The sequence below is a fragment of the Tetrao urogallus genome (assembly GCF_951394365.1).
Source record: "Tetrao urogallus genome assembly, chromosome: 2".
Taxonomy (NCBI): domain Eukaryota; kingdom Metazoa; phylum Chordata; class Aves; order Galliformes; family Phasianidae; genus Tetrao; species Tetrao urogallus.
Window position 1 is genome coordinate 47,090,698 of NC_136814.1, and position 26,329 is coordinate 47,117,026.

Below are 26,329 nucleotides of genomic sequence, written 5' to 3' on the forward strand. Positions count from 1 at the left end.
GCATGCCTCGATAATTGTTACCAGTAGTGAATGTTTGCATCTCAGAGTTCATAAGTGTGGTCAAAGCAACCAAGAGCGGTCCTAAATAAACAGTGATCCAAGTGAGCCAAAATGCATTTCAGACCTTCTTAATGTCTTCACTCAGCTGAATTCCTCACCAGTAGGAGCAGGTGTTTAGTGTTGTATGTAAAAGTGTAAATATTTCTTGGACAGGTACAAGAGTACAAGAGAAATGATGCCATTTTGAGAAATTCTGCTGAGGTCAATGGAACTTGCAATACTTGTTAAAAAAAAAAGTACGTCAGCAATGACAAGCTCTATATTAACATTTTCAAGAGATTATTTTTGTTGTTGGAGAGCTTAAGGCTACAGGTATTAATCAGCACATCTAAACTCAGTTCATGTGCTCACTGTTTTCCAAATATTTTCACACAAACTTTTGGAACTTGAAAGCATACTAGCTGCTTAATAACTGAGGCCAAATTTCTTTGTTCACATCAGTATGTATCTGCTTTATGAGGGTTACATTGCCTACTTCACAGATAAGCCTGGTGTTGATCTTAGACTTCAGTAATAAAGGCAGCGTTCAATTTTGAAGAGCAAAACTTTTTATAACGGTTCATTGAGTTATTTAGGCATCTTACAGAGTGTTTACAGAACAGTCTAGCAAATGATGCACTAATAAAAAAATGAGTACATATCTTGTTTAAGATCATGAGAAATAAGGCAGGAAGAGGAACATATATATATTTTAAATCATTATGTTTGTGCTGGACACTTAACAAAGAAAGTCTTTTTGTCATTACAATGCATCTGCATGAGTCAGGTAGGAAGGAGTTAAAATATCTTCATGAACTGATGCCAGTAGCTGGATAGTGTGAAAATAGAGCAGTTTGGCCAAAGAATTTATGGTAATGGAAAATATTTATATTAAATCATATGGAAGTCTAGAAAACCATCTGACATTTCATTATTTTTTGTAGTAGAGATTAATAAAACTTTATGTTAATGTGTCAGAAGTAGTTCATGTACAGTATGTTCCTTATGTTTCTTATCTGGCCTACTTACACATTCTGTATTGGAGTTGTAAGCTCCTAACAGACCTTGGTAAGAAGAGCTACTTCAATGCTTAATGCTTACTAAGCCTTTTAAGAACAGCAAACTAATAATAGTTAAACAACTTGTAATTTTTATTTTTTTTTTTTAAATTTTATCTTCGGAAGAGTTAGCAACACAAAAATAGGCTCTTCTTACACAGAGTGCTTTTGCTTTTGCTTTCCAAGGCGTGTGTAAGTTTAAGAAAGAGTTTTGCAATGATCCTGTCTTGGCACATAAAATTGGTAGAGGGGAAGAAAAGGAGACAGGCTTGTACAAGAAAAAAATCCAAATGCCTCTTTTCCTGTTTTCAGTAGAACTTTTAAGATAAGATAGAAATGGAACCTGCGCTGTAGAGAAAGCGATAAACATAGGGACACACATTTTGATCTTGCATGCCTCCCTTGTGTCGAGGGGTCCATTATCCTAAATGTAGCTGCCTCTGTGAAGAAGTGTGACAAGATCATAACAATCTCATGAGCGATGTTGTGAAAAGCATATGCAAAAAAAAATTCATCTACTTTTACCATGATAAAAATGTGAGTAGTTCTTCAGAACTTTCTGTGATCAACTGTCTGTGAAGTGTGTTCATTTTTTCTCTGCTGTGAAGGTGTGGCTGGGGTCAGACCACAGAACCGAGCAGCTTCTCGGAGATGTGCCTCCTGGGAGAGGAACTTCCAACCAAATGCCCAACAAACAATCTGTTCTGGACAGCATTTGCAGAATAGTGCGTATTAATAATAACAGTAATAAAAGTCTTGCTTGGATAACTGGTGACTTGCCAGATGGATGTTTTCTAAAATTCATTGACTCGCTCATTTTCAAGATTGCCTACGCAGGAAGAATAGAGAGAGGCGTATGAGCGTATCTGAAAATATCTGCATAGATGCAATGAACAGGAATAACACAAGTTAGCCTGAGTTAACTAAGCAAATAAAATCCTTGTCTCTGGAAAAACATACGCAAAAGACCAGTGCTGCTTTCTGGTGCTGATGTACTAGAAAACTCTTGAGAATGGTATCATCTGGAAAAGTGTCTGGTTGATACAAATTCCCTTGAGCTTGCAGTCTGAATGGCAGAGTGCAGTGAGAATGAGAGGCCTTGCACCTGACAGTCTTCACTGAAGCTTTATCATTATGTCCAATGTCTGGCCATTGTACCCATCTTTAAATTGTCATCACTTTGGTAGGTAGTCTTTAAAAAGAAGATTTATCTGTGGAATTGCAGTACTTCAGATGTGTGTTTGGGAATTCACTCAATTTGATGCCCTATTCTCTAGTGTAGGGCAACATTAAGAGGGGAAGTGTCATGATTCTGTCAGCGTCTTCTGCCCAACAAAGTTTCTTTGTGTCATGCATTCTACAGGGCAGTAGCAAAAGGAGATTTTATCTGATGGGGACAAATGGTCTTCACATATCCTCATATGCGTCTCTCTCTGGAAGAAGAGGAAATAGGCTAATGCTAAGCCTTAAAAAATGTCTTGATAGGAAGACATTTTGCCAAGCTAGTGAAGCTATTACTGTACATCCAGCTGGAATGGAAAGATCTTTTTGAAAACTTTTCACAGGGTACTCAAATCCAAAGGAAGCAAATTGGTATTCACTTCCCATCGTATCTCCCTGTGCTCTTTTCTGCAGTTTTGCCTTTGTTTCCCATTCCGCTTTTTTGAAAATGTTGCTGAGTTGGAATTTTTACATTTCTATTTACTGAATTCTCTAGAGTGTTCTCAGACCATTTCATTGAGTAATTGGTCTTTTTTGACTCTGTCTGTCCCAAAGGTTCTGCAGGTGTCAAATCTCTTCATTTGGTATTGCTATCAAACTTAATGCTGTTGCTTTCTAAAGCATTTTTCAAGTAATGAATGAAAGTACTGAACGATAGGACCCAGAACAATACCCCAGGGGAATTTTGCTTGATTAAAAAAAAAAAAAAACAAAAAGGAAGAAGAAAATAAGACTAGAATGAGAGCTGATTTAATTTGTTTGATCTGAAGCAGCATAGTGACACTTGTGCCATTCCTGGTAGCATCTTGCTTATCTGCTCCTAACAATCCTCAGTGATGGCCAGTCCCATTCTCAAAACTCACCACAGCAGTTTTCTGTGCTCTGCCCTTTCAGTTTAAATGTTAAGTTCTGTTGATTTTTTTTCAGCATGTTGTCTTTCCAACAGATTTTTGCTCGTTCCTTTTCTGCGAATTCTCAGATAGCAGTTAGTGCAGATTGCCAGAGTTTCCTAAGTACACAGCCTGAATTTCTTTAAGCTCAGCTCACTTCAAAACATCATGCTTCAGTCTGCTCTCTAACTTGACATTTTCTATGCTGTGTGAATCCTTTTGGTACTCAGCTAAGGCAATTTGACACAACTACCAGTGTTACCTCATCTTAGCAGGTTAGGAGATAAAGTCAGGACCTTTATTTCTGCCTGTGTGGTTTGAATAGGTGGCAATTCAGCTGTCAGTCTACTGGCTCTTCTCAGCTTGCCCTTTAAACTTTGAACAGCTTATTTTGCAGTCACCTAGCTTTAAATGTTGCTTGACTACACATCTTGAAGAGACAGCTTGTCAAAGGGACTCCCCGAAAGAGGCCAGGGAGCATGGACTTGTATTTATTTATAGAATTGAGTCTGCCTTTTTGTTGTGGTGAATCTTACTAAGGAAATTAAGAAGTTAATACAAGTCATTGCAAAATATACTTTGTGATGAGAGGTAGGATAAAAAACTTCTTTGAAAAGAAAAACCCCTTATTTTAATCAGCACTCGCTTGCTGTGTGATATCAGCAAACAGAATTTGAGAACCAGGTGAAAAACAGAGGGAAGATGAAGAATAGATTAATGCAGCTTTGAAGTGCATTTAGCTAAGAGCTACCTGGCAGTGGGGATAAACAGCAGCCTTTGTTCTCATAGAGAAATGTATTCAAGTAAAATTGAAATAGTTTGGCTTAATAGTGCCTCATGGTTTTTTGGGTTTTTTTTTTTGGTCATTAGGTTTTCTCTGCACTGTCTCAGTAAAGAGGGCTGTTCTTCAAGTGCGGGAAAATACCTGTTATGGTTGTTTTTCTTACTCAATTTCATTTTCTTTCTTCTTTCTACCCTCAGTAGTAGTAAAGCAGTTTATTGACAAAACAAACAGTAAAATGAAACACAGGCCTATACATTCACTGAGGAAAGATTTGTTAACTTTCTGTAGCAGGCAGGCTGGAACAAATCTTAACCACTCAGTGCAGGGTGGTTTTGCTTTCTGGAGTCTCCCCCCTCTACGGGAGGAAGGCTGTGCCCATTGTCTGCTGTCCCCTGTTCTGCCTGCATTTCTGCTGCACATGCAGGTTAGGGAGGGTCTCCCAGAAAATCTAAACACAAAATACACGGCTGCTTGTCATCTATATAGGAAGAATGTATCTTATTGTTGCTCAGAATGGAAAAATGTTGTTCTTCTTGACTTCAGATTGCCTGGTTCTGTATGAGTTTGTAAGATGGAAGAACTATTTCCTTATTTGTGAGCAGTTTTAGCCAAGAGCTTTCATTATCAAATATTCAGATTCCATTTCATCTAGCCAGCATTTCTAAGTGTTTATTAAAATGTATCTTTCATCTTGTACAGTTATAGGCTGGGAAGTTTGTCAGTAGAGGGTAGGAGCAAAGCAAGAAGCATTAGGAATATTGCAGATAAACCAAAGCCTGTGAAATTTCCACCATTGTACTTGTTGTAGTTCACACTGTTATAATAAATGCGGTCATATCAGAACTTCAGTTTGTTATTCAGAGTAAACCACAAGAAAGTTTTGAATTTCTTCTTTTATTTGTTGTAGCTATATATTCAGTGTGTTTGAATATAACAAACACAAATAATGTGAACATTTTCCCTAAGAAAATGAATCAATGAGATTCCTAAGAAATGGATTTCTAAAACAAGTTAACTCTGTAGTCTGATTACATTAAAAGAGATGCTTATAAACAGTAGCAGATTTGGAAAAATTGGTAGGTATGAAGAAAAACAGTATTTATATACATACATATAATTATTGTATTTCCTTCAGAATCTTTCTCTGATGTATATTCTGCATTGTTTTAGAACCTACGTTTATTTCATGCCCATGTAATAGCAGTATTTTTACATACATTACGTATGTGGGATTTGGACTATGTTTTCACAAACTGTTCATGGCTGTTCTAGTTTCTCTCCTCTTTGTATTAGAGAGAATATTACTTGTAAGTAAACAAATCTGGACCGTATCTTAATGAAGTTTCCTATGTTAAGTGACTGGAAAGTAACACCTAATAGGTATTTTGGTCATCTTTCAGATTCTGAGTTTCATTGCACTAATACGTAGCTTTAAGGTTATTTGGGGAGGTATTTATGATGTTAAAAATCAGAAATAACCAAGTTATTTTGAAAAGCAAGGAAGAAAGCAGAAAAATCCATTTCACAATGTTTTTTATAAAAATAATACTTGCTCTATGTTTTTTCAACTTCAAATGAAAATTTTTCCAGCGTGTTAGTCTTACACTGAGGAAACCACTTGTAGGTGCAGGTGCTTTTGTGTATGATGGAAGAAAATGCAGTAAATCATTCTGTATTCCAGTGCAGACTGGTCAGTAGGGTTTTACTGTGTTAATCTTCTCTGCACACCTGTGAAAAAATGTTCTCACTTTAAACTGTTACAGCTCTGCTGACCTCAGCAGAAGAGTTTTCCTTTTGCATTAGGTTTGAGCTGGGCAACATCACTCTGCTAAACTGATAGTTGTAGTCCATGTCCCCCTTCCTGCCTTTTATCCATTAGGAGCTCCTTGAAATGATGACTTAGAACATCCTACTATTTCAGATGTGCAAAATCTATAAATTTCTGAGGATATCCACTGCTCCCTTAGAAAAAAAAAACAGAGACCTATAAAACGTAGAAGACCAAGAACACCCTGGCACCTCAAGTCTGTTACTTCTGGCTGGTCTAGGTTCCTATGGACAAACTGTTTAAGTAAGGCTGTTACTGATGGAGCCTTCACAGTATTTACAATATTGAGAAATTGTTAATGGTGGAAAGAAAACAGTGAGTGTAGTATAAACTGACAGTTGACACTGGAAAATTGCTTGTCTGAACTAATGTTGACTGGGATGGATTTTCAGATTTTTCTTTAAATAACTTTTGGCTGCAAGCAGAGCAGAACTAATCCTCTTCTGAGTCATCACTGGTGCTTCTATTTATTTTGAAGGAGCAGTCCTTCATGATTAGGAGTACTTCATGGAACGGCCATTCTTCAAAGCCCTCATTTCTAGTGCAGAAAACTAATCAGACCACTATTAAACTGTTTCTTTCCACTAGACCCCAGATGATCTACGGGATGGTATGTCAATAAAGAATGCATTGGCTACTAGAAATTTGAGGTAGCGATCAAGTGGAGAGAATAGGCTGGGATTTTTAGAAGACATGGTAGACTTGGCAGTAGTTGCATCCCAGTTCCCTTAGACTGCTTCTTGTGATCCACACCAAGGGAAAACCCTGCTCCAGGAAAATAGTAAAAATGCCGCATTTTCCATGTTAGCTTCATCTCCTTTAATCTCAGCACAGTTTTTTCTACACGATATCTAAATTGTTCCAATGAAGTTACTGTGTTTTGGTTACTTGTAACGGATTTTCAGTTTGTACATAGATCCATTTACCACCACCTTCCCAGTCCTTTTTTTTTTCCCCCAGAACTGCAATTACTCTTATCTTTTGCAGTTATGAACTGCACTCAATCATATTTATCCTTAATCCTGGAAAATGACCGTCTTTCTCTGTTTAAACTTGGCTTGCTTCAAGCAAAAGCCCCCACTCTTCTGTGATTCCAAGAAAAAAGGAACATAACCACAAGGTTTCCCCAAAGATTTTGCATACATCTGATTCACTTAACCGCAAAAACAATAAATTATGGAGAAAATTGGGCTGCTTCCATATATTCACCACGTTATGTAATAAAGCTGATTTTTTGTTAGGGTTTTTTTTTTTTTTTTTTTTTTTTTTTTCCCTATCCTGAGATAAACTGAAGACAACTGTGTTCTGTGAGCACAACTGTGTGGTTGAGCATGTTTGTGGAATACATAATGTCACCAGTCTGATAGTTGATTATTCTTTCTACTTTGTCGTTTCTAATGATTTACTATTGTGCTATAAAGGAAGGTAAAATAAATTACAAGGCAGAAAAAATATATTTTTAGAAGTATAAATACTTCTGTCTGGAAAAAAAAAACTTGAAATATTTTGTTGGGTGACAGACAAGATCAAAAGCTTTATTAAAGGAATTTAGAAAAATTCTCTTCAATTAAATAGGTTGTTTCAGCACAGGGAACTAAATTCGTAATGAAAAGTGACAGTCTCTTCTATGTTGTGCTAGATCCACTACAGAGAGCATTTTCTCTTGCTGTGACACTTATTGAAGTCAAACACGTGTTTGTATAATGTTCTAGTTGTTGTCTGTGCCAAAGCATGTAAAAGCTGCATAGTTATATTCTCCATCTTATGTTAGCTTGCTGTGTTGATGTACTTGCAGTAAACACTTCAGCTGATGAACAGTGGTTCCAATGTTTATGGTATTCATTCCTAAGTCCGTGATTTTACTGTGCAATTTTCCTTTTTGTACTTCTTTGTCATTTCTTGATAGAAATTGTTCATAGATTGGCTTTACCATGATGTTTATTCACTGCTGCAATACCTACCATGCTGATTTTTCTGCTGTTTTTAAACTGACATAATCTGGTACGCAGACTGGCTCAGAAAGTTCATAAAATTTGTAAATACCCAGTTCAGGAGCCTTATGCTTTTCATGGCCTATCCTTGTTTTAGAAATCATTATTTCCTGCAGGTTTTCTGCAGAAAATTCTGAGCTTGATGGATATTTTACAGGATATTTTTGCACACTTTGAGGCTCAAGTACTATGGCCAATTTTTCCATCCAAAGGGAAGCAAGCCCAATTCTATGACAAGATGCTTGTTGAGAGCTGGCAGGCAGATTATGGAGCCTGCCCACTCCACAGCACCACAGTTGTGTTTGTTGCATTATTTTAGTGTTTTCAGTAAGGGTATGGTATCCTTTTTACTAAGGAAATAGTTTCACTTTGTTACTGAAAGTGTTTCACTCAGTCTAAACATTTTAAACCCAGAAGAATTCAGACGATTGAATTGGTCTTGAGTTGGTACACTGTTGATGCTGAGATCAGCACCAGTTTAAATGCCTGAGGAGACCATGAAAGAAAACTTGCAGGAGAAGAGAGCTAACTCAGCACACGGCATTTGAGGAAGCATAAGGAAATTTCTGCATTTTTCATCCTCTTCTTTTGATTTGCAAGTTATTCTGACTGGAGTTCAAATCATTGCTCTGAATTGGTTGACTATGTGTGTCTGTCTTGTGATTAGTTTATGCTGCTATCTGTTTCTTCTGGATTTGAGTAAGAAAGTGCTATAAAAAAGAGCTTTATAAAATGGATCACATTTTTACTATGAATTGGATACAACGGTAACTAGACTGTGCTATCATAATAATAATAATAATAATAAGAAGAAGAAGAAGAATAAAATAGGAGCAGAAATCAAGCTTGCAGAATGCATGTTTAGTGCCAGGAATACTGAGGTGTAATTGTAATAATTAGAAACTGATGCAGGAGGGAAAATGCAGTGTGCATAACAAGAGCAGAGACTGCTGATACAGAAAGATGAAATTGACTAAGATATTGGCCCCTTAATTTTAAAGAATATTCAAAGAGCCTCCTGTAATACATTTCAAGCCTTCTTGACACTGCATTCTAAGGCATATATATAATATATATATAAACAATGTCTGCAACTATCTGTTTTTCAATAGAAGGCAATTCAGAGAGGAGGGCTCTTTGGTGTCTTGTTATGTCTTACCCCAGCCAGCTGGTTGATGCTCCTCTAGAGGCAGCATCTAGAGTCAAGATGCTCACTGATGGGCCAGGCTTTTTACAGTTGTCTCTATGGTATTTGAGTGTCTGGTAGCCTCTTTTAAAGGTTATTCTCCATAATCCGTACTGATGTAACATTAGTGCTGAAGTATCTTTTTATGCCTTTGGTATGGGGATGGCTGAGAGGAGAGGGGTGCAGGGCCTGAGGAGAACTTCTCAGCCTGTCCCAAGTTTTGTACTCTACTGGGAAAGCTCACCCTTGTTTATTACTGTAGACTTGTAAGTAATGCAACAAAGTCTGAAATTGTTGCCTTTTTTTATGGTAGCTAGCTAAAAAGGGAGCGCTTTAGAAATTTAGGGGCTTTTTTTCTGCAGCTTTTCTTCTGAATTTAAAGAGGATCTTGGAAAGACTGATGCAATGACATTGGAATACATCTTCCATTCAGTCTGTACTGTTCAGCAACAAAAATGTAGCTTGGAGGTTGGGAAAAACCCTTGTTAGAATGAAGATAAGGGAATGCTTGTGAACTGCATGAGAGCAAGCTCTGTTGAAAGCTTTACATATTTTATTATCTAAGAAATCTTTTTGAGATTAACTGTGTTCACTAGCTTAAAGTGTGCCAGGTTGCAGCTGACAGTTTTTATTGTGCAAGTAATTGAATGCCATGTTTTTAACTAAAATTGCCTTGGCTCATTTAATTTTATTTTTAATAAAAATGTGCATCTAATCTTCTATCACAAATCAAGCCAAATCAGATTTCTTTTTTTTTTTTTCTCTGTTGAAGCAAAATTTAAAGCAGATGATATTTATTTTCCTTTAATTATTTGACAGCACAGGATCAATGGGGTAGGGAAGCATGGGTTCTGTACATTGGCAAGTTTTGAAGTTTCATTGGATGAGTTTTATTTATTTCTACCCCTCTTCTTTTTGTAGGAAATTCCACTTATTTGGATGACCATGGACCACCCCCTCAAAAGGTGAGATGCTATTATTTTGCATTTGTTTTCTTCTTTCTTTTCTTTGTTTTTATTTTCTAATAAACTACTAGTATATTTACTTGTTCTGGAATATGTGCAATGCATTTCTGCTGAGTTTAGATCAACAGCACTTGGCATTTTTTACTTTTTTTTCCCCAGTTTTCAGGCATTTGCAAGTTACTTGGATTAAATGTCTGGGTGATTAAACTAATGGAATTTTTGCAATTGAGTCAAAGAGCGATAGGATTCTAGTGATGAGTTTTGCCTGTCGGCAGACATGAAAAGAACACATTTCTTCTCTTGGACAAACATCTCTTAATTGTTTTGAACATTTCGCCAGTTGCTGCATTGTTGTTTTTCTTGCAAAATATTTGCTCACATGGTCAGCTTCTGATGAACCATTTTCTTTCAGTGCTTACGTCAAAAATGTGTATCTATGCTAGAGTGTCTGAACATCTCTATTTCATTTTCTAAATCAGTACGGCTATCACATTGCAAGTATGCAGTGGGAAGCCCAACAACACTGTTGGAGCCAATGAGGGAAGTGGACTTTTTCTGGGTAATGGTTCCTGGAGCATGAGCTCTGCTGCAAGTGTGATACTTTCAGAATACAGAACAGAACAGAAGAATACATTTAGTGTTGTGTATTTAGAATATGGTGATCTGTTTACAGGGGGAAAGTATACAAAAAGTACTTTTACCATCAAGTATGACTGCAACATTGACTGTACCCTCACCATAATCATTGTAACTCATGACATTTCAGGTGAGAGCCTATATACAATGTTTTTTTCAAGAGGAAGAAGTTTGAGGCAGACTTTTAGGGTCCTATGTTGTTTGTTTTTCCCTCTACAGGCTTAGTCTGGTTTATTCTGTAAAACCTGATTTGTTACTATATTGTGTTTGTCTTTCCGGACAACAAGTCTGTAATAACTCCCATTGTACGGTAGTATTTTGGAAAAAGAAAGAAAAAGAAACAGTTTTTCTGCTAAGTTTTAGTATTTCTAGATTCTCTGTGTTTTTGTACATGCAGCATGGTATCTTACTGAGGTGTTTGCATAGAACTGTGGTTTTGCAGTCTTTATGTTTTGCCATTACAACATTTGATCATGCAACTTTTTTGAAACTGTCCAAATTATGCCAAATTTTCACTGTTGCTTGTTGAAGCAGAATGAAGCAGGGGAAGGTTTTGTAACTATGTTGATAAAAATTAACTGTAGGCTAGTTTATATGATGTAAACTTCTAACAAAGCTCATGACTTTGTTTAGTATAAAACTTTTCAGGTAATGCATTTTTAATGGAATGTAGGTACCTGAATGCTTTTGTAAGCCCTCTTGGCTTTTCAGTAGAAATTTTACCTATTTTAAGAACTCATTATGAAAAGGTGAGATTCCATGATGACTTCATGCCAAAACATGGACTGTACTGCTGGAAGTGTTGCTTTTTCCACAGCAGAGCAAGATTCCCACAATCCTGGCACAGCTGTTCATATGAGTGAGCTGGAGCAGTTACCTGAAAATGCATCTCTTTTTCTAGTTTAACTTTTGGACAGATTACTAATGTGACCCTCTGTGAATGGCAGTGCATCAGGTGAGAGCACATAGACAGCGTGGAGGTGAAGGGCCAGCCACTCATCCTGATGGCAGTTCCCATTCTCGAGTGGTCAAAATGACTGTGAAATCACATTTTGAGCCACCAGCGTTGAATTTAAACTTTCAACCACATGTGTGAGTTAGTGTGGTGAAACAGCTGGATTTTGGTCAGCGAAAGTAGGGTAATGTGGAAAGGAATTTGATTTAGCTTAGTTCTCAGTGAAAGCAAACTACTGTAAACTGGGATTTTTCACTTCCTTTCTGCAAACTCTGCACATGAGATCTATAATTTTTCAGCTAGTGTATGGAAATTTGTTACACTCTTAAAGTTCAGGTGGTTCTATTACAGAGGAATGATGAACTTCTGATTTTTCTTCCTGCAAACAACACGAGTTACGTTTTCTACATGTACAGACATAAATGGATGTATACAGAAGTGATAAAATCAACCTTTTAACTTCATCATTATTACCTGAGATGGAGGGTCAGATCTAAAAGATCTAAAGCTTAACAAATGTTTATAAAGCAGTGCCTTTTCTAGACCTGTATTATCCATGCTTGTCTTAGCATTCAGAAATGCATAGCAGTGCCAGTAAGGGAAATCAGTAGTCTAGATTGAAGTTTTGAATCTTGAAAACTCTACCCAGATGTAACATTTGGGTACTTCAGAAATTTTGTTTTACCGATTAAAAGTACTGTGGATAGGAACTGTGCCCTAATGGACAGTAGCCTCTTGTCAGGTTTATCCAACCCAGGCACTTTCCGATTTAATGTTCTGAAAATTTCTCTTCCCATTCTAAGCATGTAATTTGGGGCCTCATCCAGCTGAAGGTCAGCTCTCTCTAGAAAGGCTAGCTGATTGTGGAGTTAGGTGGTAGATCGTGTAGGTACTCTCTGATTAGTGGCCTGCATGGTCAGTAATGTTGTAGGGCTTTTTCTGTAATCATCCTCGCTCCTGAAAGCTTGCTGAAAAGATCAGCAAAATAACAGGCTGTAGCCTTGTATCAGATGCAGGTATTTTACTTTTTGAAGTAGTTTTCTGTGTTGAGTGACATTGATAAAAGGTAAGCATTTTGAGCAGCCCTTGGGCAACATTTGTGCAAGCCCTTTTGTTGTTGTTTTTTTGTTTGTTTTGCTTTTCATTCTTCTAATTGAAACTTAGACTGGGATTGTTAAAAGAGTGAATAACTCCTGCTGTTTGCTTCAGGTCACGTTCTGCACTGTGGTGCTCTTGCTCTGTCGATGTCATGCATTGCATCACTGGCTAACAGCATTTAGTTATCCTTTTACAAATTCAGGTCTGAACTGTGAATTCTGCTAGTGGAACTAATTTCACTGTAATGGTTGTTATAATTCAGGTTGCCTCTATTGATATAGATAACTGCATTTAGACTGGTAGCTGGTTAAGGTCAATGGATGATTTTATTTGGCATATGAAGAAGTGTCAGAAGAAATTTGTCCTGAAACCGATGCTTAATTTGATTGCAAATTGCATTTTCAGTTTTTGAGTACACAAAGCACAGCTGATGTGATGCAGCTCTCTTCACTAGTACATATAGATTACAAAGCCCTTGATTTCTTTCTTGTGTTACTGATAGTCACTTATCCAGGGAAGTATGCCTTTGCCTTGCTGCATTGCTGTCTGTGGTCAGTCCTGCTTGACAGTAGTGTGTGAAGCTCTGCAGTGTATTCATGATGTCAGCTGTATTCATTGGAGGGAATTACAGAGTGCTCTGAGTGAAATGAAAACGTAAGAGGGGGATTTGGTAGGTTTAGGAAGCAAGTTTTAGAGTTAAAGATACTGTATGTGTCTGCTTAAAAATTCTTAAAAACCAGAAGTTAAGTTAATGAACAAAAAGTGCAGTGTTGAAATGAGTGATAGCTACTATCAACGGTACGTAGTTAGCTGCAGTGGAAAGCCACCAGTAGTTGATATACAATGAACAGTAGCTGTTCTGCAATGTGTTCTCATATTTTATTGCAAATTGTATTAGTTTTGGCTTTCCATCATGGCTAGATGCCAATTTAGATTGTTATTTTAATTTTACATACCAGTTTTAGTTGTTTTATTTATTTTTTTTCCACCAGTGGAAGAACTGAAAATAGCACTTTTTCTCTGAATAAGAAATAGCATGTTTACATTCCGGGAGGTCAGAGTACTGGCTTGCTTTTTCAAGCAAAGATGGCAGCAGTAGTTCTTTCAGTGTAGGCAGACACTCCATGTGGATTGGAGTCTAAGTAATGTAATGCCTATCAATGATGCTAGCCTATTTTAGATATTACTTGTGAAATTCATGCAAATCAGTGGCAGAAAATGTCTAATTGATGCTTGAATTGTGTGAGCGTTTCAGTCAATAAATACGATGTGCTCTGTTCCAGTATTTGGGCTGGTTACTTCCTTAGCAATGCTTTTTGAGGGTAGGTTTTTTTTTCCTCCTTCCATGATGATGAAGCTGTTGTTTGAGGATGATGTGATCTTCATCAAACCTAGCATTTTTATTGATGCAAACTTTTCCCCTGAGAACTTGGTGAGAATATCAGGGTATGTCCCTTTTTGGTGCAGCTGATATACATGTGTAAAGGAGCTGTGTGCACATATGACTTAAATTACTTCCAAGTGGTCATGATCTGATCTCTTTTTCTTGATGGCTTTTCCATAGGATGCCAATCTTGGTTCTGATGCCTTTTGGCAGCTGCCTAGATGTCAGTGAAGTCCTATGCTTAGCACTGGTGTGATGGTACTTCAAAGCTTTAAGTCAATACAAAAATGGATGTGAGTCAGTATGAGGTCAAAACAAACAGAAGCAAAATGCATGCAGAAAATAAATTTGAATCTACTTTTATGGTTTGAAGCTGGAAAGCCAATAAATTCCTTCTACGCCATTCTTTTAGTTCTTACCTAATACATATGTGTTCATGTTTTCCTTATGGATCAAGGCTATAGGAAAATAAAGCAGAAATCCTGAGCAGCCTTTGATATGCGTTGTACCCATTTGTCATCACACTCAGTTATCCAAAGACCTTTCTTTCTTTAAGTTATTTAATTTGGTCATTCCAAAAATTGATGTCAGCATTGCCTTCCATTACTTTGAGTTCTCATGTTCATCACGTTTGTCAGCTTTATTTTCTCCAATTCTTTGGTAACACCACAAAGATAACATCTGAAAGGCATTTATTTTTTTTTTAATTTAGTTGTTTGGTTGTTTTTTTGTTTGTTTGTTTGTTTTTTGTGAGTGAATACTTCCTGTCTTGCTTGAAGGTTTGCCTTAATTCTAGCAATGTTTTTTAGATCATGGATTTTTACTCTTGTACTGCTGTACAATATTAAGTGATTGATTTTTTAGAGATTGTTTGACTTGAACTAGGAAAAAAAAAAGTGAGATTGCGTTCTTCCAGATACACGATTATTAGGAATTTTAAAATCATGAATAGTGGTATTGTTCAGCTGTTTTCATGTTATCCTGTTTATAAAATGAAAGAGCAGTTTGTGGTACAAGTGTGCAGTGTGAAAGTTTTTGTCTAGCAAAAATTGTGTGAATTTAGAATCACTAAAGTACGGTATGTTCCTGAGGTTACAAGGGTTAGTACATGGCTGATAAAATCAAATACTGAAAGATAATTCAGTAAGTGCCTTAATCACAAACACCTCCTTCACAGTTTGAAGTGCTGTTGTACATAAGTGGGATTTGAAGATGAGTACAATCAGTAAAATACTTGGATTTAAATATGTAAATATATATATAATATTTCCAATTTCCCTGTTTCTGTTAAAGGAGATGTAAAATAATAGTTGAAATATTGAGAATCATTATTTAATTTTCTTTTCAAATTGTGTTTTCCTCATCTGAATATCTCAAGGGAATAAAAATCTGATTTTCTAGAAGATTATTCCATTGTACATTATTTATAATTGGTTGGCGTCTCTTCAAGCTATAACTGGTGAATAGTGCAACCCTCTAGTGTTAGGGAGATATTAGCAAATGTTAGAATTGAATATTTACAGTGAAGTGAGGTTTATGTTGTACGAAGATTTGAGTAGTTGTGGAGCACTGATTTCTGTGGGTTTTGTTTTTTTGTTTTTTTTTCTTCTTTTAAATATGTATATTCATAAACTGATAAAGAATCTTCAGGAAAACAAACTACTTTTCTCTATTCTTCTCCCTAAATAGAGAAGGCTTTTTTTTTTTATTACTTCCTAATTTTGTAGTATATCAGAAATGTGTTCATATGGGGAAGCTGACTGATAGTAAATGAACAGCACAAAGAGACTTGGGATATTAAAGGCAGACTACTTGTCACAAGAAGGTAAATCCATGAGGAATACTGTGCATGCTGACATCCTGCAAAAGTTCCAACAACAGTGAATTTGCTTTTAACTAAGTTGGATACTTTCAGCCTCTCATTTTTGAAAGACAGAGAGACAACAGAACAGCATGTTTTGTGAATGATAGTAGTCCTTAGTTTTCATCCAATTTACTTCAAAGATGCTGAGTGCTGTGAAAATTTTATCTTTTGATTTGCAATATATTTTCCAAGCTGTGTGCATTGTTAAAAGATGGATTCTGCTTGTCTTTAACACAGCAGCCACTCCAATGTTACACAAAACAAAAACTTTCTGGTATCACCAATTTTGCCACTGGTAGGTTTTATTCCACATTATTTACTATAGGTAAATACTGTCCAAGGCATTATTGTCCCCACATCTGAAGCTAACAGCTCTGTATTTTTACTGAAATTTAGGATGTAATTCATACTGAGCTGATTTTTGGTCACCTGCTAAGTGTCCTTGTAGATTATTTGGCAACGCATTAAGATATTCTACATGTCGTAGTTTCAAATTTGCAGGTGCCCGGTTCATTTCTTCTCCTTGCCATGACAGGAATATATTCATAAACTGTCATAGCATGGAAGGAGATCATGATCACTCAGTCATATCCCCTCAAGCAAGAATAGAGTTATATGAAATAAATTCCAGTGGATAGATGTTACAGTACCTAACAAAATATAGTAGAAAAGCATGGCTCCGTAGAATGCCAGATAAATAAGAAGCATAACAAATCATGGCCACCTTGGTTATCTGCTGATTAGGAAATGTGCTGGTTCATGATACCAAAGTACAATTTACAGCTGGATCTAGAAGACTTAAACCTTCAGTTGAACAAAACCAAAAATGTGCCATTCTGGTCAGGAGTAGCATTACAGGATATCTTGTGAAAGTGACAGACTGATTTGGAGTCTGTAAGCCTTGTGACTCAGTTGAGTAGCACTTTAAATTTCACTATGCACTCATATTTCTTGATGCTGTTCTTGAGTTCTGAACTGCTACTGTTAAACAGTTCCATAAGAATCACAGTTGACCTGAAAAAAATTTTTTTTTTCTTCTAGCCACTATGTTTGAAGGAAAAAGAATGAAAACGTGATACTAAGGAAAAGAGCCTTAATTTAAAAGGAGATTGTGAGCTTATGTATCAGTGGTCAATGATAGACTCAAAATACCAGGCAGAGGGCAGTTTGTTATGAGTGGGCCTGTGAGAGTAGTGGTAATTCAAGAGAAGAAGTTTGGGTGAATAAAGTAAGGAAAGGGCAGTGAAGGATGACCTGATAATTTCCAGGACAGTACCCATGTTGCAGTAATAACAGTACCCTGGCATCTTCACTGCTGGCACCATTTCTGATTTTTGGGTAGGTGTGGAGATGAGCTCCTTCTACTGAAGTGGAAAGAGACCTTCCTTGGTTGGCAGGAATGAGATATGATTTGTCTGAGCAAGCCAGGTTATGAATTTCAGTTGGCAGCAAGGTGAAATGAGAGCACTTGATACTGGGAATCTTTCATCATTGCCTCCATAATATGGTAGTTCCAACACCATGGGGTCCACGTGTAGCTCAAAGGTGGACTGTGGTCAGCTGGGTAAGTTATTCGGGCCTGTGAGTAATTTGAGATGATGCTGGCATTTTCACTACATTCTGGCTCTGGAAGAGCTGGCCAGCAGATTATTGTCCTTTATGTAGGTGCTTCTTGTTGTTCCTTCCAAGTGGTGACACATTGTCACTGCATCTGTCATCTTCAGAAGCTGTGGTAGAAATTTAGTCTGAGTTCCTCTGAACATGCGGAGGGAGTATACCCCAGAGCCACCTCATGAGTAATGAACGTGTGGGTTACAGTCCAGCAGAACTGGCCTGTTTTACAAATTAAAACCCACTTGTGGCTATAAACAACATTTATTTCATTCTGCAGTTGACTTGTAAAGTGCTTGCACAAAGTGGAGAGAAAAAGATGAGCGTGGTTAAGATTGCGCTGGAAACGTTAAAGTGAAATATGAAAGGAGGGGCTAAAGTAACATGTAGAAGGGTACACTGAGACAGTGTGACAGGTCCTTAGCAGTGGTGAAGCCGTGATGTGTTGCGCTAGCTACAGCCTGATTGATGGTCAGCCACAATAGATACAAAAGAGTTAAACCTTAATGCGAAGAAAGACAAATGCGTACAGAGGAATAAATTATTTAGCCTACTACTCACCCCTGTCAAATCCAATATTATTGGCTTCCAGGGTGAACTCATGAATATTGCATTGTAAGTACAGGAACTACTGAAAGGTAGTTAGGTTACTTAAGGGAACTCCAATGCTCTGACGTACTGTAAAAACTTTTAAAGCCAGGCTTAGGTACTTAATATCTCTCATTTTGTAACTATCCAATATAAACACGTTGGTTGGATGTGATAGGATTTACTACTTAAACAGAGAATAACTGTGCCAGTGTGTTCTGAACACATCACAGTGTACCAAACTGTGGTACCAGGAGGAAAAATAGCAATTTCAAACTTCACAATTTCAACATTTTTATTTTCATATATATATTTATAAAATGTGAAGCTGCTCTGGAGTTAGAATGTGGCATGCAAGAGTTCTACACCTTAAGGGCCTTCTGATACCATGTGGAAAACCTTTCAGTGGAAAACCGAGAAATTAAATGACAAGAAAAATTTTAACCTGCATGAGTTCATGCACGTTCCCTCAACATCAGTGAACAATTTACATCACTGATCTCCTTTACCTTGTTATGACACGGGCACATGCCAGCAAGGTGACTTCCACAACATGAGGAACGTGGTAACTAAGAGATGAAAATATACTGGATTTCAGAAGAGAACTAATGATAGCGTTTCCATTCTCTCTTTTCTGTTACAATCTGCATACAAACTCACATAGGGTAAAGAGAAGTTAAACTACCAGAAAAGAGTAATAACTTTCTGTTTTGCATCCTTCTGTCTGCCACAAACAGCCTTTGACTCTTTTAAGAGCCATCCTCTGGTGTATTAGAAGGAATGTCCATAAAATATGAAGGGTGATTGTTCAGTTCTCTTCAGTGTTAGGGTGAAAAGATACAGTCCTGTTTCTAATTTTGGCCACAGAGGAGGTGAAGAAGTTGCAAACTGAAGAGGAAAGCAAGAAGAATGAAGAGGAAACTGAAAAGCATGCTGTAGTGAGAATGGGTGAATATGAATGTCTTGCTATCGTCATCTTTATTCCACAATCCTTAACATATTTATACACATGATTACCACCTACTTGTGTGACTTTGCATTTTATACAAGACAGATTTATTGTTTTTCCTAACATTTGCTAATAATAAACAAAGCAGTTTTAGTCTTGCTTAATGAACATCTGGTACATCCTGGTTTCCCTTATCAAGCGTCCTTCCTTGTATGTCGTTTATCATTTTCCTAATTACGGATGCAGCACAATATCATGATTGCCAAAGCACAAAAGGTTATACTCTTAAACAATTACACATTTTTAAGCTTTATATATAGAGCAAGGTCATGGTTGGCTCGTACCACACTTTTCCATTAAACTTTTCCTTTATTTTACTGCACTAAATCCCACAAAATGTGGGGGATTAAAGGAGCAAAAATAAATGCATTGACAGGGTGTACCCATAATTTTAAACTGTACTGATTCATTTTATTTTCTCGTGTTGCTGCATGTATAGATGGGTACCTTGTAAAAGGTCTTGTTCTGAGACTTAACATACAGACCTCATTCTGCTTTGGACTGAGCTCTTGTTAGAATTGTAAGGATGCAGCATTTTCCAGCTAAAAATTGTTTTAGGTTTTGATATTGACTATATATATCTGTGTTACGGGACAAACAATTAACTTTGGAGGATGCTGTATTGTAATGCCTTTCTTTTGTCTTAGCAACTCAGAGTACTTTGTCTACATCCAGTCTCCTTTTGTTGTTTGTGCTCCATGCTTATGTTTTCAATTTATTTTGGTACTTAGGAATGCTGAATCGTTAGAGAATACATTTTAACTCATTCTTCCAAATATGTTAGCTGCCAAAAAGATGAAGTGCTTTGTTTTTAAGTCATCCTTTTTCAATTGGATTAGTTTCTTAATGAAGATGTAAGATGTAACAGAAGGCTCTTCTGTTTATTCTTCTGCCTTTTTTCAGTGCTCCACTGCAGCTGTATGGATTTCAGAGTTTGCAAACAAACCTCACTCCTGTCTTTCTTGTGGTTTCCGGTTATGTTCAGTGACTCGTAAAGAAGATCGTGCAGTCTAGTCAGCTTTAGAGTTGGGTACTTCAAAAAGCTTGTCTTTTTCTAGTATCGCTATACTCTGCGGGTAGATAGACAGGTACCTGCGGGTATCTGGGTGTGTTCGAAGCAGCTGACACTGTCTCCATGTCTTCAGACTGAACAGACGTGGATTTGATGAATGGACCATTCAGGGGATAAGAAATTGGCTGTGTAATTGCACTAAGAAAGTTGGGATTATTTAGCCTAAAGAACGGAAGGCTCCAAGGTGATCTTATAGTGGCCTTCCAGTTTTTAAAAGGGGCCATCAGAAAAGATGGGGAGAGTCTCTTTCTTAGGGAATGTAGTGGCAGAACAAGGATTGATGGTTTTAAACTAAAAATGGATACATTTAGATGAGATAGGAAGAAATTCTTTACTCAGAGGGCAGTGAGGCACTGGCACAGGCTGCCCGGAGAAGCTCCGCACGCCCCCCATCACTGGAGATGTTCAAAGCCAGGTTGGATGAGGCCCTGGGCAGCCTAGTCTTGTGGAAGGTATTCCTGACCATGGCAGGGGGTTGGAACTTGACTATTTTTAAGGACCTTCCCAACCCAAACCATTCTCTGATTCTATGATTATGTGATCTTTAAGCTCTGAAATGAAGTATGGGAGTACTTCATCTAATTAAATCTATCCTGTTCAGCTGGAGGAGAGGAGTCTAACTCTTTCATATTTCAACCATGCTTTCTACTAAAATGTAAGTAAAAATATAAAATGTGTTAATAATTCTTTGTTGTAGTTGCTTTAAACGTGAGTGGCAGCAAAGTGATTTCTGTTTAGTATGGGATTTCTTCTTTTTTAAAGTCTTCTTTGGAGTGTGCTCTTGTTGGCCTCATGTTTTTCTTCCTTGAAGTAGTCTTTGTCAAGCTTGTTAAAAACCTAACTGAAAAAAAGAGGCATCCGAGGAATCTAAGATCTCAAATAATATAATTAAATTATGCCTTCTTGAAACCCACAATATGAGAACAAGCGTTCATTGGGTAGAAGGTAATGTAAAACTTTAATGCCTGGTGGTTAATATATTCTAGATTTTCTTTCTGGGGTGCTAGAACAGGAGGAGGAGAAATATCAGAGAAAAATGGGCTGCGGACACTGTTGGGGTTGTATGCTCTCCCTAGTGAGCATCATCTACCTCTCATGAGCCAAATGAACCATTACTTTGACCCAGTAAACCATTTTTTGGATGTCTTTTAAATTAGAAGAATGATATAAGAATTGTAGGAATTGTATTTCTTCCTGCTTGTCTGGGCATGAAGAAAGTGGAGAGGTTGCAGAGCAAAGATTGGATATTGCATAGAGATACATAACATCAGCAAGTGTTTAATTTTGTGATCTTGTAATTTTTGTCTGTGTTCATTGGCCACATTCACATGGCAGAGGTGGAGTACTGTCTGATCCCAAATTAGTATCTGCTCAAAAAGGAGAAACCTGTTCTGGTATCAGCCTCTGGCCTATCTTACATGTAAGCACATAATTACCTGCCTAATTTGTGGAATTAATGGACTCCTTTCTGGGAATGTGTGTCTCTGACATGAGTTATTTAACTGAGGAAATACTTCCTGGGCTGGAAAATGTTTGGCGAATTAGCACAAATATACTGTGTTTGGCTCAGTAAAATGGAATTATTAGGGCCTTTGGGTGGATCCCTAAATTGTTGGCACAGTGAGAAATTATCCGGCCTATTTTGCTTAGTGGTGCAAAGGTTCACCTGGAAACAAAGCCTCCCCTGAAAACAGGAGCGTGGATTTTTGTCACATTGGCTGAGAAATGGCTCTGCTTCTGAAAATGGCAGTTGTCATCCTTATTGCAAAATGAATTTTCATTAAACATGATTTTTTTTCCTTTGGATTTAATTTGGAAGGGTTCTTGTCATCTTCTTAACTGTGAACCAAAAGGGAAAAGAAAATGACAAGTAAATTGTTGTGTAACTTTTCAAACCCTTGGAAAGAGCTGTCGTAATTATACTGTGGATTTTACTTTTTTATAGCTCTAAGTACTAATTCACATCACTCCAAAATGAATTATGTATTTGAATTGTTTCTTTTACCTCTGGGCTTTGATACAGAGCTCAGTAAAGGCACTCTAATTGTTTTGAAGCTGTGCAGTGTTACATGACTGTCGCATTGCCAGAGCGTCACCTCAACAATTAGTTAGTCTATGTGATACATACTCACATTGTAAAATGAAATGTGATCCAGTTAGGAGTTTGTAAATCTCAAATGGCTATTTTTCATTCTGCTTCTGCTAGCATAATAGGAGCCTTTTTCTCAAATGTTTCTTCTGCCATGATTTCTTATATTGTCTGATTCTTGCTGTTGTGTGTTTTGTGAGTGTGAAAACAAAAGTTCCTGTTTTAAAAAGGATTTCAGTGGCTTGCATCTCTAGATCTGCTTGATTTAAACAGGTTTATTTCTAAGAAATAACTTAAACGCTTTCTAAAGTGCTGAAAACAGATAAGCCCTGTCCAAAGAGAATTGGTCACGTTAAACAAATACTTGCTTAAGAACCAAAAATCTCTCTGCTGCACGGCTTTGTTTATCAGGTGTACTTTCTGGTGCATTACGGTGTTAAAGTGGAGTAGTGACGTAAATAAAACCTTAGTAAAGCTCCAGCAATGAATCCTTAAAGTTAGCCGCATTCAGCAGCGCTACAAGTGAAGATTTGATTACAGTTAATTATTGTGTTCTTCTAAAGCGGTCTTAGAGCGGTAGCATTTATCTTGAATCTTGCTCGATTTTACCAAAGTGCATTCAGATGTTTTCTCAATCAGGGCGTTGATATATTGGCCTCCTTTAAACTGAACAATTGGCTGGAAATAATGGCCCTTATTTCAGATTTTTCTATCTGTAGTGAGAATTTGTTTATGGTTTCTTTTTGGGGGGTTGTCATGGTTATTGTCTGTGTACAGAACAGAACTGCCCTACCTGAGAAAATGAGTTTTGGAGACAAAGGTGAGAGCTGGCCGACTTAGAATCACTTGTTGATTTTGGCTGGCAAGTTGTTTGTATGTAGAACAGAAACTTTACAACGCCCCACTTTTATTTTTATCTTTTAAGAATTTTAATTAAGAATAATATTCATATGATTCAGCCAAAAGATATTGGCTAATCAAATCAGGGATTTAATTAGAAATTAAATTTAATCTGAGTGCAGTAAAATTCCGCTTGAAATGAGTGAAATATCAGGTGGAAAACTTCGCTCACTGTATTGCAAAGTGCAACTCTGCTATGAAAATCAAAGCAGTTAATAATTATGAAGCATTGTTTAGTGTTTCCATAGCCTTACAAATTCTTACAAAATCAAACGTTAGTTACCTCTGTACAGTGCAGATGTTAAATTCATGACCTGTAGTGTTCTGAAGTCGCTAAGGGTGAGATTTCGAATTTCATGGAAAGGAAGGCTTCTGTGGAAAAGATTGATGAAGATTAAGGGGGGGAGGTTTCTGACAGAAAACTTTCGTATAAATGTGGCAAAAAGAGGAGGCTTTGTGTGTTCTGTGGGTTTTAGATGAGCCCTGGGAGGCCCACATTCACTACTGCATCAGCAGATGAGATGTCCTGGAGAAAGCTCAACCAAACCAGCAATTGCCAAATACCTATTCCTTCCCCAGCTAATTTGAGGAATAACAGCTTTTATGGTTATGGTACAGAGAAAGACATACTAACCATTGCAATAGTAATGTTCCTTTGATAATAAAGTATAATGTTGGCAGAAAAATGCCACGGATATCTCAATATATTCCCATTCATTATAAGGGTATCCTTATTTCTCCTTTTATTTTTTTCTCTTGCTTGCAGTTCTCTTTGGAAGTAATCTTAGGGGCTGCTTGAGGAATCATTTTGCTTCTATGATGAAGATCTATTAGCTGTTCAAATATCATGAGACATACCTGAAATGCAGAACCAGGGCACCAGCCATGGATATGGAAACATTTTTTTGCAGCCTTCTTAATAGAAATACAGGCTTTCCCTATGTGAGTGGCATACATGCCCTGCTGTTGGTGAAACCATGAGGTCCTGACAGTGTTAGCCAATTTAAAAGGCTTGAAAGCAGATGCTTCTTCACGTATAGCATTTGATGCTGTTGGTTTTTGCTGTACCAAATATTTGTCTAATGTGATAATGTGACTTCAGAATGCGTTTTGCTGAAAAAATAATCCATGGAAATTGTCCAGGGACAAAACAAAACTGCATCCAGCTTCCTTTAGAACAGTGAATTACTGCTTGCACTTTCTGATTTTCTGGTTTCCCAGTTTTATTATATAAGCTCCTAAACAAGTCTGCAAATATTAAATATAACATGGAATAGTTCGTTCTTTGTAGTGGTCCTGAGCAATAGAATCTTTCTATGTTTTTTGTTTTATGTAGGTTTTTTTGTTTGTTTATTTGGTTTATTAAGACATACTACACGTAGCAGTGGTACTCTGACTTCTGGAACATTAGAAATGCATACTGGAGTGACAAAACATTCTGCTCTTAGAAGATAAGTAACAAACAAGTTTTATTTATCTTACAAAGTGGACTGGATCATCTTTTCTATATGCTGCCAGAATGGCTATGCAAAGTAGATGCCTACAATATTTCTCATCATTTTGCTTTGATATCTAGCTGAAGTTGAGGAAATTCTGAAGTATCAAGCAGCAGTAGCATTTAGGCAGTAACAAGTACAGTGAAATGCATTGTACTGTGTTTTGAGGATCAGAATTCCAAGAGATGCCGCATGGGTGATATTGAGCTAAGGGACTGGCATTCTGAGGAGAAACAGTAGGCTAGAATGTGCAGGGTCAGTGCTTTACCAGTCTTGTCTTTACTACCAGTGAGGATCAGCTGGAACTTAGGAGATACAAGGTTGTTTTTTTAATGGAATAGCTAAAATTATCATGCAGTACACAATAGAGAGTAAACAATGACAATGACCCTGTCTCAATATACTGAAGAAATCAGAACTGCTGAATGAACAGAAAACTACTTCTGCCAGATTGTGTCTGCAGAGGACGCTTTTTTTCCCTGTTGTAAAAACTGTGATGTGCCTAGGTTAGTGACAGAGATCTGTAGAGGACGTGGAGAGGGCAAAGCAAGGACAGAAGAGGAGAAGCATTGGTCATTGGTATGCTGCTGGTACTATACCTGGCATGACTGAATAGAAACAAATAACTAAGGCCCTTGTAGCAAAAAAAAAAAAAAAAGAAAAAAAAAGAAAAAAAAAAATTCTTCATGAAGCATGTCTAAATTGTGATAGGATATACAGTATTTAAAAGATGAGTCCATCAGTTGTGACACTGGTTTTCTTGACTCAAAGGCAAGACAGACGTTTTCCACATGTTCCAGAAGTGGAAAACGGCTGGTGTAAATGTATGAAAGCAGGTTTAATGAACTTCAGTTTGTAATTTGGCAGTCAATAAAAGGAATTTCTAAATATTCATTTGGAAAAGTAATCAACAAGCTTTTCCCTGCTGGCTGTAATAGCTAAGAAAGGTAATAGCTAAGAGGAAACTTCTCTCTGGAGCATAGAGACAGGTACTCATCCATCTGTGTCAGATCTCAGTTTGGCAAGCCTGCAGGTTGCTGTATTCAAGATAGTAATTCTAAATTCTAATTTTGAATTTTTCTAAGTTTTAATTCTAAATTCTAATTTAATGTACAATTTTACATTAGATGCAGACAGACATGTGGCCGTAAGTCATCACTGGACTTACTGTAATGAAGGACATTGTGATTGCTTTCTACGCTCACAAATCACAATAACACATTCACCTCTCAGTTATCCAATTCTTTCTTCCATGAAAGTTGTGACAGTAGAGCTGCCACCTTTCCCTGGATGATTTGGGGGTCAAACCATACTGCTCTGTGTGTTGTTGATCTTATTATTCCCATGATTGCTCTAAACTGAACTTCAATACACCTGGTAATAAAACTCTTTCATTAAAAATGCTAAACTCGATAATGTTAGTCAAACATACTGTATGGGAACTGCTGAGTCACGGCCTGAACCTCTGATTGATCACCTGAGGCAAGCCATGAGTCAGCCATGGGAGCACAGGTGAAGGCAATTCACCTGTGCTGCCAGAAGGGGTGGAGCCAGGCTCCATCTCTCCTAGACCTACTTAAGAGCTGGCTATCAGTGGGGAAGGATCTCTTCTGGAGATCGCCTCTACTGGTGTTTTGTGAGTGAGCCCAGGATAGGGATAAGCCT

At 37.3% G+C, this 26,329-nt stretch overlaps 1 protein-coding gene across 1 annotated transcript in view; it reads left to right on the top strand.

Moving 5' to 3' along the window:
* UST (uronyl 2-sulfotransferase) overlaps nt 1-26,329 on the top strand; it is a gene marked incomplete at both ends in the record, with an annotated part of 149,064 nt that overhangs the window by 48,721 nt on the left and 74,014 nt on the right. Inside the window, one exon of the mRNA XM_079532422.1 lies at nt 9,919-9,962. Coding sequence (XP_079388548.1) covers nt 9,919-9,962 — 44 coding nt within the window. The remainder of the gene's footprint in view (nt 1-9,918; nt 9,963-26,329) is intronic.